The sequence below is a fragment of the Myripristis murdjan genome, chromosome 14 (assembly GCF_902150065.1).
Source record: "Myripristis murdjan chromosome 14, fMyrMur1.1, whole genome shotgun sequence".
In the NCBI taxonomy this organism is placed as follows: domain Eukaryota; kingdom Metazoa; phylum Chordata; class Actinopteri; order Holocentriformes; family Holocentridae; genus Myripristis; species Myripristis murdjan.
In genome coordinates this window covers 4,658,063-4,672,471 of record NC_043993.1, presented here as the reverse complement: position 1 = coordinate 4,672,471, position 14,409 = coordinate 4,658,063, and the positions used below count along the sequence as shown (strand labels likewise).

Below are 14,409 nucleotides of genomic sequence, written 5' to 3'. Positions count from 1 at the left end.
AACAAAGTCAAACTACACAGAGAATGTGTTTAGTTCTCCTGTTTGTCAGTTTGGTCAGATGTGCTCACAGGTGTTAGTGCAGGTTTTTGTTGAGACCGGGACGTCGACATGACTGGGAGCCAGCTGCCGTCACAAAGTGTTGGCTTGGGATTGGAACACCCATTCTGACAAACACCCCCATATTAGACTTTACAAACTAACTCAAACTGATGCTGACACTAAGAAAAACTCAACTAAAACTGAACATTTTAAAACAATAAAAACTAAAATGAAACAAGCAACCCACTCTGGCAACTAACTGAAACTACACTGAGCTGAAAACACCATCAAATGACCAGTGTTCACTTGATGGGTATTATGTCCATGACAAAAAACAGTTAATACTATATGATCATTAAAAAAAAAACATTGTGTAGTGTTATTCCAAATAACACTGTGCATGAATAATTGAAGACAGAGTTTTAATTTGGCCTCCACAGTTTGCCATGACAATCGTTTGTGCATCTCACACACATTACTACGGAATTAATTTAGCAATTTTAAGGTTTTTTTTTTTTTTTTTTTTTTTTTTAGATATTTGCCAGCAGCACTTGACCAAATAACTGGGCAGTAGTCCAGATGTGAAAGAGCCCAAACGATCATCACAGAGATAGGAACATCTTTAGAGCGTTTCCTTGAAACTGCAGTGCCCTTTGCCATCATAGAAGCTATGTGATCAGTCCGATCAGACCAAGACAATAAATTATCAAATTTGGCACCAGGTTATTTGGTTTAAGTGACCTGCTCAACAGATGTCCCGTCCACAAAGACATTAAGTGCCGTAGCGTTAGCAAGAATATTCCTACTAAGTACAATACATGGTATCCATATCAACTTTCATCCCCTGTTGTGCTAGTTTGGTTGAAAATATTTTCTTTTCTGGTTTTCTTATCATTTTAATTGCTTTTTCCTTTACTGGTTGTAACAATAAAACATCCACTCCTTTCACTGCCAGTGAGATTTTAGACCATTCTCCAACAAGAACGTCCTGTAGTTTATCTCTCAGCTTTGTCACAGCTGCCGTCACATCCTCAAAGTAACGCAGAGGACGGACATTTTTGCTGGGTGAGTCTGTGGATTCACCGAGACATGAGAGCGAGGGGTAGTTCTGTAGAAAATGGATGTGGTCTTCGGTGTGTGAGAGCTGCTCCAGGTCAGTGATTTTCCTCCTCAGCTCAGCGATCTCCTGCTTCAGCTTCTCCTGAAGTAGTTCAGCCCGACTCGCTTCCTTTTTCTGCTGGGATCTGATCTGCTGCTTCACATCAGCCCTCCTTTTCTCAATCAAACCGATCAGCTCAGTGAAGATGTTCTCACTGTCCTCCACTGCTTTATCAGCAGAGCGATTGATCTCCTCCACCTCCTGCTGAAGCACCTTCACGTCTTTCTCTCTGTCCTGGATTCTCTGCAGCATTTTTTGCTGACTCAGCCCGAGCTCTTTCTGCCTCTCGGTCCTTTCTGCTGCAGCTGAGACTGTGTGGTGGCCTCTATGTTCATCCATGGAGCAGAGATAACAGATACACTGCTGATCAGTGCGACAGAAAATCTTCATCACCTCATCGTGACGAGAGCAGATGTCCTCCTGAAGCTGCACAGTGGCTTCCACCAGCTTGTGTTTCTTTAACGGAGCTGCATCGTAGTGAGGCTGGAGGTGCTGCTCACAGTAAGAGGCCAGACACACCAGACAGGATTTGAGGGCTTTCAGCTTTCTCCCAGTGCAGACATCACAGGCCACATCTCCAGGTCCAGCGTAGCAGAGATCAGCAGCTTGGAGTCCCGTCTTCCTCAGTTCCTTCACCAGCTCTGCTAACATGGCACTTTTCACCAGCACAGGTCTCGGTGTGAAGGTCTGCCAGCACTGGGGGCAGCTTTGGATTTCCTTCTGCTCCTCCTCATCCCAGCAGCTTTTAATACAGCTCATGCAGTAGCTGTGCCCGCAGGGAATAGTCACCGGATCCTTCAGCAGATCCAGACAGATCGAACAGCAGAATTTTGCCAAGTTCAGCTTAATTCCTTGCTGTGCCATTTCACTTCGCAGACACAGTGAGCGTCTGAGAGTTTCACTTTCTCTGAAACAATACAAGCTGAGCTGTGATCCAAAACAGATGAATGCTCCTCCTCTTCATGTTCCTCTGCTGATCTGCAGTGAACAGGCCTGTCAGCTCCGGCCCCTCACAGCACGATGTTTACACCCATCTTTGAAGTGTCAGCTCAGTGGAAGGGGAGGGAGTACGGACATGTCTGGCCGAGAGTTACTGAGAGCAGGAAGAGGAGGGAGGGCTTACCGGGCTTTACTTTATTCCAGGAGGAGGAGCACTTTCAAAGAGGCAGAGTGTTTGCAGCTGCATTTGATAGTGACGCTTATGATAAAAAGGGTTTAGTTCAGTTATTATTATTGTTGTTGTTGTTGTTGTTGTTGTTGTTGTTGTAGTTCACTAAAACTAAAACTACATGTGAAAGAACATTTTAATAGATTGAAATAAAGATAAAAACTATAGACTTTAGAAAACTGAAACAATACAGTGTGCTACAAAAACGAACTATAATAAAATTGAAAATATACAGAAAATGGGTTCATTTGAAAATGTGTTTAGTTTTCATGTTTGTCAGTTTGGTCAAATGCGTGAGCACAACCAGCATGAGGAGGCATTGGTGCTGATTTTCATTCAGACTGGGACGTCGACATGAACAGGAGTCAAATGCCTTCACAAAGTGTTGTATACTGTAATAAAAAAAAATAAATAATAACTCAAACTAACACTGAAACTAATTAAAAAAAAAAAAAAAAACTTAACATTGTTAAATAATAAAACTAAACTGACACTCTGGAAACTGAAACTAAACTGAATTGCAAAAATGAAATTCAGTACAAACTGATGAACAATACAAAACCAGAATAATCTGGTCTAGTTAGACCTGGGGTCAGAGAGCTCGCTGGAGCCCTGAAAACACTTTTTGCTCACAGAGAACAGCTGAGATGACCACACTGTGTGGATTCAGCTGTTTGTTTGTTTGTTTTAAATCATGTCAAAAATCATTTTCTTTATTGGCTGTTTTATTAGATTGTGGAAGATTCCATTTCGGATTAGGGTTTGTGCAGATGGTTGCACAGCAGCTAATCAAGTTTTCTATGAAGGTGACACAATACCTGATCTGCTGCTTTTTTTTTTCGCCCCGCTTTTATTATGTTCTTGCAGCACACTATAGCTCAGGGGTGACACATAACCCACGCTGAAGTAAACAACTTTCAAAATATTCCCAAGTAAGGCTTTGCAAATGTCTTTTAAGTCAGAAAATGCATTCATTTTTATTGCATTTTCGTGAGCAATTTTGATTTTAAACAAAACTGTTAACAAAAAAAAAAAAAAAAAAAAATACATGGAGTAAAGATTGCTGGCTGGGGGAAAAAAAGATCCAGCAGTTTGAAAATCAGCCGAAAAACCTTTATTCTATTCAAGTCAGTTATAATTAGACATTACAAATCTGGGCGCAGCTCAGCCTGCTGGCGTGAAATGTCACCTTCCATAGAGTACAACAGGTGGTGACATTACCATGACAACAAAGATCAGCCCATAGCAGACGGTAGTTTCAGCTGCAAGCTTTTTACCAGCGGCCGTCAGACTTTATGTAGATTCTGGTTTGGTGTTGAGTTTCTATTTGGTACATGAATTTATACCTTCATATAAGTTGTATCTTTATTATCTTATTTCCTTTATTCTCTCTCTCTCTCTCTCTCTCTCTCTCTCTCTGTCTCTCGCTCAGGGAGGACACAGGTCTGGAAAACACTCAGCGCATTCTGACAGAGTTGGATTTGAACTGGAGTTTGGGGGACGTTCGTCTGGTCTGGCTGGTGTGTGACACGATCTCCACACGCTCCGCCCAGCTCTGCGCTGCCGCCCTGGCAACCATCGCCAACCGTATCCGTAACAACCGTGGCCTGGACCACCTGAAAACCACTGTGGGGGTCGACGGGACGGTCTTCAAAAAACACCCCAAGTAAGAAAAAGCACACCAATTATTATTAATGTTTTTTTTTACCTTTTTATATATTTGTGTGTGTGTGTGTGTGATGGTGGTATATTATAACGAACAAAAAATGTGATTTATTTAGTCTTATTTAAAAACAGCAGTATATAAAGTGCCAGGAAGGACAGGACAGGACAGGAAGGCATGAAAAACATAAATGTGCATAACATTAAAGATAACATACATAATGAGAATTTATAATAGGAAACACAATCTAGAGAAAATAGGTCAAAGCAATATTTCACAGCACTCATAATGATCTGTTTTTCTTCTCTTACATTATCTTACATTACACATGTTGCTCTAAACACTCGTCTGTCTGGTGGCAAACGCTCTGTCCCCTTTAGTTTTCAGCCTGGACTCATACAGAGATGGTAAAAGGTCTAAAATATAATCTGGAGACAGGTCATGAGGAGCATTACAGGAAATCAATAAATTAAAACAGACAAAGAAAGGGGAAACTCAAATTCTACTGATAGCAGCTCGCAGTCCCAGCCACACTGTTTGATTGACAGGTGATTTCTTGCATGATTTAGGAGCCATGTGCAGCATCACCTCACACTCAGTGTGTGTGTGTGTGTCACTAAAGAGCTGACCCCGACGTGATTTGAACACGCAGCCTTCTGATCTGGAGTCAGACGCGCTACCGTTGCGCCACGAGGTCAGGACGCCTGATATGTGGAATATATTACCAATGCAGGATAAGCATTATATGTGTGTGGCTTTTAAAGCAGTGTTAAAGGAGGACACCAGTGATTGTATGTGTCTGTCACAAATATCGCCAGGGTGTGCTTTGGTAGCTTAGCAGTCAAGGATAATTTACCCCAGTTCACTCCCATTCATTAATAGAGGGGCTATCGGTGTGTTCAGCTGAATTTCAGTGTATGTGATAAGGTGTTGTTTGGGTAGAAGGCTTGATCATCAAAAACAAGCAGAAAATCTGCTCTGTGAAACCTGAAAATTACTATACTTGAAAAATTTCATCTGGTGAAAAGTTGGCTGGCAAGTCATTTGCAATTACACTGCGAAAAGTCAAAATCTTACCAAGATTATTTGTCTTATTTCAAGTAAAAATGTCTTATTTGTAGTCAAAATATCTAATTACACTTAAAATAAGACATGATCAGCTCAGAAATAACTTGTCTTTAGACAATTTTCACTTGTTTCAAGTGAAAATTTACTTGAAACAAGAAACAAATTTTGCCAATGGAACAAGCAAATTTTTACTTGTTCACTTATGTCACAAGTAAAAATTTGCTTGTTCCATCGGCAAAATTTGTTTCTTGTTTCAAGCTAATTTTCACTTGTTTTAAGTGAAAATTTGCTTGAAACAGGTGAAAATTGTCTAAAGACAAGTTATTTCTGAGCTGATCATGTCTTATTTTAAGTGTAATGAGATATTTTGACTACAAATAAGACATTTTTACTTGAAATAAGACAAATAATCTTTGTAAGATTTTGACTTTTTTGCAGTGTAATGTTTTACTTTATTATAATCACCTGAGGTTTGGGGATTCATATCAAACCGGTAATGCATTTAAAGCTGGAAGAGGCTGTCGGGTGAGGGCGAGCCAGCTGCTTAGTGTGGACGTACACCAGGCTGAGTGTTAGCTGTTGTCTGTGTTTGTCTTTGGACCATTTGCCTGATTTAGTGTGGACATATTATCCAGCACCAAGGGGAACCTTGACATTCTGTCTGAAGATCTGACCTCAACATGAGCTGAACACGCAAGCTTCAGCTCTGCAGTCAGACATGCTAATGCTGTGCCACGAGGTCAGGACAGTGTGTGTGAAGAGTAAACACTGCAGGAGAAGCATTACTGGCCTTGGACAGTCAAGGGTCAGTTCATATGATGCATGTGATTCCATAAATCTGATTACCTGCAGCACTATTGGCCAAGCATAGATTCCAGTTCGCTCCCATTCATTAAAAGATGAGGGACTGGCACGCTCAGCTGAATTCCAGTGTGTTTGGTTACAAGGCTCACAAAAAAAATAAAAAAAATTTATACTACTAGAAATAAAAACAATAATTAAAAAGGAGCATAAAAGGAGAATTGTTATGAGACAGTGTTGCAGTGTGAGCTACATGTGGGTAAAACATCCCTACTGTATGTTTTTACTCTTGTTGTTGGACATGCCAGGATAATAAAGGTGTTTTAACACAGAAGTGATATGAAGAGCACAATTTTTCATGTTCTAAAAAGGTGGAAAAATGTTCTTTGAAACATGAAAGTTGTCGTGCACAGGTAACTCCACCCTGTGCATACTTGGCCTGGCTGGCATGTACGTTCACGACAGTTTCTGTTTTACTTTATTATAATCACTTGATATTCAGGCATTCATAACAAAGATGTTGTCAGTGCAAAGCTGGAAGAGCTTGTTGGCTTTACTTGGTAACCTCAGGGTGCTCTGATGAGACGGAAGAGGCCCATCTACAGCCAGCAGCTTAGCGTCAGTGCTCCAACCTAAAGGCATGACCCCGACGTGATTTGAACACGCAACCTTCTGATCTGGAGTCAGACGCGCTACCGTTGCGCCACGAGGTCAGGATGTTTGGGCTTTGGAGTAAATTATCTCTCTATAATAAGCGTTAATGTATATATGTGGATTTTGGGGTGATGCAAAATCGACATATCTTTTCTCTCTTCTATTTTGACTTCTCACCAACAGGTGTGATCATATGTGTCCATCACAAATATAATACGGCCTGCAGAAGTGTGAACAGGGTGTGCTTTGGTAATGTATAAATTAGGATGATCTTCCACCAGTTCATTCCTTTTCATTAAAAGATGAGGGACTGGCACACTGTGTGGTTCCGAGGCTCAAAAAAAAAAGAAAAAGAAAAAAAAAAAAAAAAATATATATATATATATATATATATATACTAATAGAAATAAAAACAACAATTAAAAAGGAGCATAAAAGGAGAATTGTTATGAGACAAACATCCCTACTGTATGTTTTGACTTGCTGGACATGCTACGATAATAAAGGTATTTTTAACATAGAAGTAATATGAGGAGCACAATTCCCCTGTTTCTCTCCTTGTTTTGTATGATCACCTCCATGCATGTTCAGAAAGTGTGAAAAACTGCTCTGTGAATTGTGAAAGTGGCTATGTGTGGGTCCTTCCAGCTTGTGAACACTTGGCTTGGCTGGCATGTATGTTCACTACAGTCACTGTTCCGTCACTTGATCAGACATGTTCTCAGTTCACAGCTGGAAGAGCTTGTTGGCTTCACGTAACTCTGGTGAGATGTTAAGGGTCTGAGCAGCAGCAAGCAGGTTAGTTTGGCAGGTAGAACAGTGAGAGCTCCAACCAAACATGATTTGTACATGCAACCTTGTGATCTGGAGTGAGGCGCACTGCTGTTGTGTCACAAGTTCAGGACAGGGCACATGTGGAGTAAGGGAACTTTAACACCTGCCCTGTTTAGGGTGGGTCCAGTACAGAATAATTGTAGTTAAGGCAGAGTACAGTTACTCATCTAAAAATGAGTAAAAATTCCCCAAGGAAAAAGAGAATTTAGTTAAAAAAAAAAAAAAAAAAAAAACAACACTTTGAGCAGTGAGTGCTAGTTGCATTTTTAGTTTGGTCTATTTTCACACCATGTGATAATAGTGATGGTTCTTGTCTGAATTTGTGGCTATTGCTATTTTTACAGTCAAGATACTTTCACTCAAGAGAGAATACGTCCAAAAGTTTATTTTGATATACAATTGAATTCTGTCCAACATTGTAGTTATGTCGGCTTGTGTCACAAGTAAAAAATTGCTTGTTCCATTGGCAGAATATGTTTCTTGTTTCTAGCAAATTTTAACTTGTTTCAAGTAAATTTTCACTTGAAACAAGTGAATAAGACATTTTTACTTGAAATAAGACAAATACTCTTGGTAAGATTTTGCCTTTTTGCAGTGTAAGAACAGTAAGTACAGCCCACAGAAAATAATGTAAGGAATATTCATTCCTCAAAAATCATACTCATTTACTCGTGTGTTACTTGTAATGCGTGCAGTGTGAACATGAACCGACCGAGATTTGACCCAACTATTTTATTTTATTTATCCTTTTCCCAAATGAGCACTTTAATTATGAAGGCTGAATCTGCTGATGGCGCTCCATGCCCATGTTGGACACTTTATTGGCCAAATGTTGTTGTATAATAAAGTGAGAGAGGGAAAACTATGATGATGTCTTAGGGTCATTGTTGGGGGGAAAAAATACAGAGCTGGGGGAGAGGAGTAATATCCCAAGAAAAAACTCAGAATTTCCAAGATTAAAGTTGTAGATTTATGAAATAAAACTTGGATATTCTCTGAGATTAAAATGGTGAATTTACAAGAAAAAACTCAGAAATTTATGAAAAAACTCAAATTCTAAGATTAGAATGTCAGAAATTTGTGAGAAAAAGCTCAGAAATTCTGAGACTAAAGTTAAAATTTATGAGGAAAAAAAACTCACAAACTTATGAGAAAAAAATAGTATATTGTTTTCTTCTGAATAGGCCCAAGACATGGCGATGTCTCTTTAAAGTCCGGATGCTGATGATAATCTTGTGATTCTGGGCTAATCCCATGTCAAAGTAGAGTTGATGAGGTGATCAGCTGCAGGCCTGAGACACGGCGAGCAGCAGTGTCTGCAGTGTGAGGCTGATCCAACTTCATACAGTCTAACCATGCGGCTCCTTGACCAAAAGATACCAAAGTAAACATTGCGTTTCTCTGTCTTTCAACCCTGACCAATCAGCTGACAGGTCCCACGTGACTTCTCTTGGTACACTTTGGTTCAGCTGAACTCTTGGCCGTATGAAGTCAAATCAAACAATTGAACAATGTGACAAAGTATCAACTTTTCTACTGAAGGGAGCCAGAGCAAACAAACTCCAGGTGTGAAAAGGTCATAAACTGACACTGTATATGTGTGGAGAGGACTGATCTGATGCGGAAGATGATGTTGTTTTTTTACTGGAACTGGCTGTGAAACAGACGAAGAGTCAAACATCAGCTCATATGATAAATTAGATTTCATAAATGTGATTATATGCAGCGCTGTGCACAATATCCCAGGCAGTTCAGTAACTAATTATGAAACATATCTGAGAGCAAGTAACTCCTCAAGAAACAATGGGCGGGAAGTGCATTGCATTTCCAACATTTGGGAGGTGGATTTTTGATTTTTGATTTTTTTTTTTTTTTTGGACATTTTTCATTCTCTTTGGCACCACTTGCATGATTTCAGAGCTGTGTATCACCAAGCACTGTGAGGAAATTTGACCTGTTAAAGAGGCTCAGTTGGTCTGAACCCTAAGAGTCACTAAAGCATTGACCTCGACGTGATTTGAACACGCAACCTTCTGATCTGGAGTCAGACGCGCTACCGTTGCGCCACGAGGTCAGGTACAGACTGGAGGAAAATGTTGGTTGGTTATGGAGTAAGTTAACTCTCAAGGATAAGCATAATTATATTATCACTATTGTTTTGCTTATTAAGCAAGTGCTGACACTAATAACAGTTTTTCTTGTGAATTGAAATTCCAGTAGGTCATGAAATCTGAACTGTCCATACCATAAATGTTTTTTTTTTTTTTTTTTTTTTTTTTAAAACCTCCTATAAATTCCTCAAAAAACAATCAGAATAAGTACAATTACTATGTAACATTTTTTTGTAACGGTGCAACAATAATAATACTGAAAATAATCATGAATAAATAATAATAATAATAATAAAAAACACCTCTATGTCAGGTGAAAACATCCCAACAAAAATCCAAGTTATTGCCTATGATTTTTTTTTTTTTTTTTTTTTTTTTTTTTTGCCTCCTTGAATAGCATCTAGCCCAGTCAAAAAAAAAAAAATGTGTTGGAGAAAGTCAGTTTGATTACAGACCTGACGTTGTCAGCGGCTTCACGGTTTAGCCACAAATTTACTTTACTACTTTTTTCGAGGATATGAAGTGATGTGTCAGACAGCGGGTACAAGTCCGTTCACAAGTGATTCAGAGAGCATTGCAGCTGACACAGGTTCAGGTTCCTGCAGCACCCTGGCTTCTACACATGGCATAACATGGCCCACTAGAGGGACAGTCACAGTCCACCAGAGAGTTGAGGAACTCTGAATGAAAGACAGCTTGTGTGTCACTAAAGCTGTGACCCCGACGTGATTTGAACACGCAACCTTCTGATCTGGAGTCAGACGCGCTACCGTTGCGCCACGAGGTCAGGTACAGACTGGAGGAAAATGTTGGTTGATTATGGAGTAAGTGAACTCTCAAGGATAGGCATAATTATATTATCACTATTGCACTATTGTTTTGCTTATTAAACAAGTGCTGACACTAATAAGTTTTTCTTGTGAATTGAAATGCCAATAGGTCATGAAATCTGAACTGTCCATACCATAAATGTTTTTTTTTTTTTTTTTTAAAAAACTCCTATAAATTCCTCAAAAAAGAATAAGTACAATTACTATGTAACATTTTTTGTAACGGTGCAACAATAATAATACTGAAAATAATCATGAATAAATAATAATAATAAAAAAACCCTCTATGTCAGGTGAAAACATCCCAACAAAAATCTAAGTTATTGCCTATGATTTTTTTTTTGCCTCCTTGAATAGCATCTAGCCCAGTCAAAATAAATAAATAAATAAATAAAAAGCAAAAAAAAAAAAAAAAAAATGTGTTGGAGAAAGTCAGTTTGATTACAGACCTGACGTTGTCAGCGGCTTCACAGTTTAGCCACAAATTTACTTTACTACTTTTTTCGAGGATATGAAGTGATGTGTCAGACGGCGGGTCCACAACTCCGTCCACAACTGATTCAGAGAGCATTGCAGCTGACACAGGTTCAGGTTCCTGCAGCACTCTGGCTTCTACACATGGCCCACTAGAGGGACAGTCACAGTCCACCAGAGAGTTGAGGAACTCTGAATGAAAGACAGCTTGTGTGTCACTAAAGCTGTGACCCCGACGTGATTTGAACACGCAACCTTCTGATCTGGAGTCAGACGCGCTACCGTTGCGCCACGAGGTCAGGTACTGACTAGAAGAAAATGTTGGTTGGTTATGGAGTAAGTGAACTCTCAAGGATGGGCATAATTATATTATCACTGTTGCACTATTGTTTTGCTTATTAAACAAGTGCTGACACTAATAAGTTTTTCTTGTGAATTGAAATGCCAGTAGGTCATGAAATCTGAACTGTCATACCATAAATGTTTTTTTTTTTTTTTTTTTTTTTAACTCCTATAAATTCCTCAAAAACAATCAGAATAAGTACAATTACTATGTAACATTTTTTTGTAACTGTGCAACAATAATAATACTGAAAATAATCATGAATAAAAAAAAAAACAAAAAAAAACACCTCTATGTCAGGTGAAAACATCCCAACAAAAATCCAAGTTATTGCCTATGATTTTTTTTTTTTTTGCCTCCTTGAATAGCATCTAGCCCAGTCAAAAAAAAAAAAAAAATGTGTTGGAGAAAGTCAGTTTGATTACAGACCTGAAGTTGTCAGCGGCTTCACTGTTTAGCCACAAATTTACTTTACTACTTTTTTCGAGGATATGAAGTGATGTGTCAGACAGCGGGTACAAGTCTGTCCACAAGTGATTCAGAGACACAGGTTCAGGTTCCTGCAGCACTCTGGCTTCTACACATGGCATAACATGCCATGCCACAGAACTCTGAATGAAAGACAGCTTGTGTGTCACTAAAGCATTGACCTCGACGTGATTTGAACACGCAACCTTCTGATCTGGAGTCAGACGCGCTACCGTTGCGCCACGAGGTCAGGTATGGACTGGAGGAAAATGTTGGTTGGTTATGGAGTAAGTGAACTCTCAAGGATAAGCATAATTATATTATCACTATTGTTTTGCTTATTAAACAAGTGCTGACACTAATAACTAATAAGGTCACGAAATCTGAACTGTCCATACTATAACTGTTTTGGTTTTTTTTTTTAATTCCATAAAAATCAATCAGAGTAAGTACAATTGCTATGTAACATTTTTTTGTAATGAATAAATAATAATGAAAAAAACAGGTCAGATGAAAACATCCCAACAAAAATCAAAGTTATTGCCTATGATTTTTTTTGCCTCCTTGAATAGCATCTGGCTTGGTCAAAAAAAATTAAAATAAAATAAATAAATAAATAAAATAATAAATAATAATAATAATAATAATAATCATGTGTTGAAGAAAGTCAGTTTGATTACAGACCTGACTGAATACAGAATGACATTGTCAGCAGCTTCCACTGTTTAGCCACAAATTTAAAAAAAAAAAAAAAAAAAAGGCTTTTTTATTGGGGATATGAAGTGCCTGACAGTGGGTGCAAGTCCGTCCACAACTGATTCAGAGAGCATTGGAGCTGATACAGGATCAGGTTCAGGTTCCTGCAGCACTCTGGCTTCTACACATGGCATAACAGAGGGGCAGTCACAGTCCACCAGAGAGTTTGCTGTGTGACTACATATCAGGCTCAGTTGGTCTGAATGTGTCACTAAAGCAGACGTGATTTGAACATGTAGCCTACGCGCTACCGTTGCGCCACGAGGTCAGGGCGTGTTGTGTTGTTGGATTTCATGGATGTGGCATTGTGAACTCTAATGGAGTTGACAATGTAACTCCATTGTAACTTATGGAAAAGTGTGGTTTAAGATTATTATAGTTCCAGCCGGTCAGTGAAAATATGTGAACATGTGAACATGAAGTGATACTGTAACTAGCTGGAAACGGGACAGAGCAGAACAGTTTTGGGGAGGCCAAGGCTGCGGCGTCCAGCCAGCCACAGGAGAAAGGACCTTCCTCTTGGTGAGCTCATCCTCAGTGACGTCATGCACTCCTGTTTAATCCAACATCTCATTACTTTCACTTCCTGCACAACAGTGTGTCTTTTATTGTGACCTCACTGTGTGCTCTCAGGTGTAAATAAAAACTGACCAATTACACAGAGTTTGGAACCATTCTAGCCCTTCCAAGCCAAGGTTATAGTTTTGCATTTTTCATTAATTTTATTTTTATTTCATTTTGACTTTTTGTTTTCAATTTCAGTTTAGCTTTAATTCATTTTTAAAGGGTGTTTAATAGTTTTCTTTTTTTCTTTTTTTTTTTTTTTTTGAAAATGCTAAGCTTTAATTCAGTTTTTATTAGTTTCAGTGTTAGTTTCGGTTTTTTGTAATGACAAATACCCCATGTATTTGTCAGGGGTGAGATTCAAAAAGGTTAGTAAAAATATTGTAAAATAAAAACTCAAGAAAATATCAAATCATTTAAAAAAAAAAAATGTTTTCACTGGGGACAACCAAATAAACTGACAAAGACAAAATCCATTTTAGTTTGTTTTTATAAATACATAATACAATTTCAGGTTTTTTTTTTTTTTTTTTTTTTTTTTGGAAAGCCTTGCTTTTATTTTTATTTTAGTTAACAAAATGTTTTTCTCATATCTAGTTTTGGTTAACGATAACAACCTCGCTCCGGCTGCATAAACCCCCCCCCCCACACACACACACACACACACACACTCACACACACACACACACAAACACACACATACACACCACCTCCAACTGATTTTCGATTGGTTTATAAAATGACTGATACGCCATCGCCGTTTAAGTCCCGCCCCACCTTCCTGTTTCACAGGAAATACATCAGACCACAGAGACAAGATGCTGTCAGACTGCACTTTCATTTGCAGCAGAAACTGATTTGCTTGTGAGAAGCTGCACCATCTCTGAGCTGTTTTCTTCGCTGCTGTTTGTTTTTCAAATGCTCAGTTGGGAGTATGTGTGTGAACGTGCAGAGAGCGGCCGTGGGAGGTGACATATTTACAGGCTTCCTGCCTTTTAGAGAAATATGCTGAGAACAAGCCACAAGTCCCTGCTGCTCCAGTTGCAATCCAGCTCACCTCCAGCGGCGTTTGCCTTCACAGGCGACAGCAGGCGACGTGTTTTGCTGCTAATTTTGTACACAGAGAGGAGCTGGCAGCTGGATGAACTCTGCTTACCTGCTCAAAATAACCCATCTGCCTCGGTTCCTCTGTCTGTCGCAGTGTAATATTATCAATATTCCAGCGCAGTGACGTTATCCTGCTGCGCTGCTCCCTCCACATGCAGCAAGCCGTGCAGAGCGTCCCCAAAACATATCACAGCACCTCAGGATAAGATCAGGTGCAATACAGAGGAATATGGGAGACTGGAGAGTAAACAAAGTCAATATATAATATGTAAGTCAATATATAATTAAATGAACTACCATGGACAAAAATTCATGTTTAGTGGCCATTATGATGGCCATTTATGATATAATCCACCAGCAAATAAAACAG

The 14,409-nt window shown here is 39.1% G+C and overlaps 2 protein-coding genes and 6 non-coding genes across 8 annotated transcripts in view; 1 reads left to right on the top strand and 7 right to left on the bottom strand.

The window, feature by feature from the left end:
* LOC115371373 (glucokinase-like) overlaps positions 1-14,409 on the top strand; it is a 49,447-nt gene that overhangs the window by 31,778 nt on the left and 3,260 nt on the right. Inside the window, exon 10 of the mRNA XM_030068714.1 lies at positions 3,799-4,032. Within this exon, the coding sequence (XP_029924574.1) occupies positions 3,799-4,032 (234 nt within the window). The remainder of the gene's footprint in view (positions 1-3,798; positions 4,033-14,409) is intronic.
* Positions 450-2,247, bottom strand: LOC115371374 (E3 ubiquitin/ISG15 ligase TRIM25-like). Its single transcript, XM_030068715.1, has one exon. It carries the CDS (start codon positions 2,060-2,062, stop codon positions 845-847), a length of 1,218 nt encoding a protein of 405 aa, XP_029924575.1. The 5' UTR covers positions 2,063-2,247; the 3' UTR covers positions 450-844.
* trnaw-cca (transfer RNA tryptophan (anticodon CCA)) lies at positions 4,655-4,726 on the bottom strand. Its single transcript has one exon. It is a non-coding gene; the product is annotated as a tRNA-Trp (tRNA).
* trnaw-cca (transfer RNA tryptophan (anticodon CCA)) lies at positions 6,540-6,611 on the bottom strand. Its single transcript has one exon. It is a non-coding gene; the product is annotated as a tRNA-Trp (tRNA).
* trnaw-cca (transfer RNA tryptophan (anticodon CCA)) lies at positions 9,389-9,460 on the bottom strand. Its single transcript has one exon. It is a non-coding gene; the product is annotated as a tRNA-Trp (tRNA).
* trnaw-cca (transfer RNA tryptophan (anticodon CCA)) lies at positions 10,213-10,284 on the bottom strand. Its single transcript has one exon. It is a non-coding gene; the product is annotated as a tRNA-Trp (tRNA).
* On the bottom strand, positions 11,029-11,100 carry trnaw-cca (transfer RNA tryptophan (anticodon CCA)). Its single transcript has one exon. It is a non-coding gene; the product is annotated as a tRNA-Trp (tRNA).
* On the bottom strand, positions 11,791-11,862 carry trnaw-cca (transfer RNA tryptophan (anticodon CCA)). Its single transcript has one exon. It is a non-coding gene; the product is annotated as a tRNA-Trp (tRNA).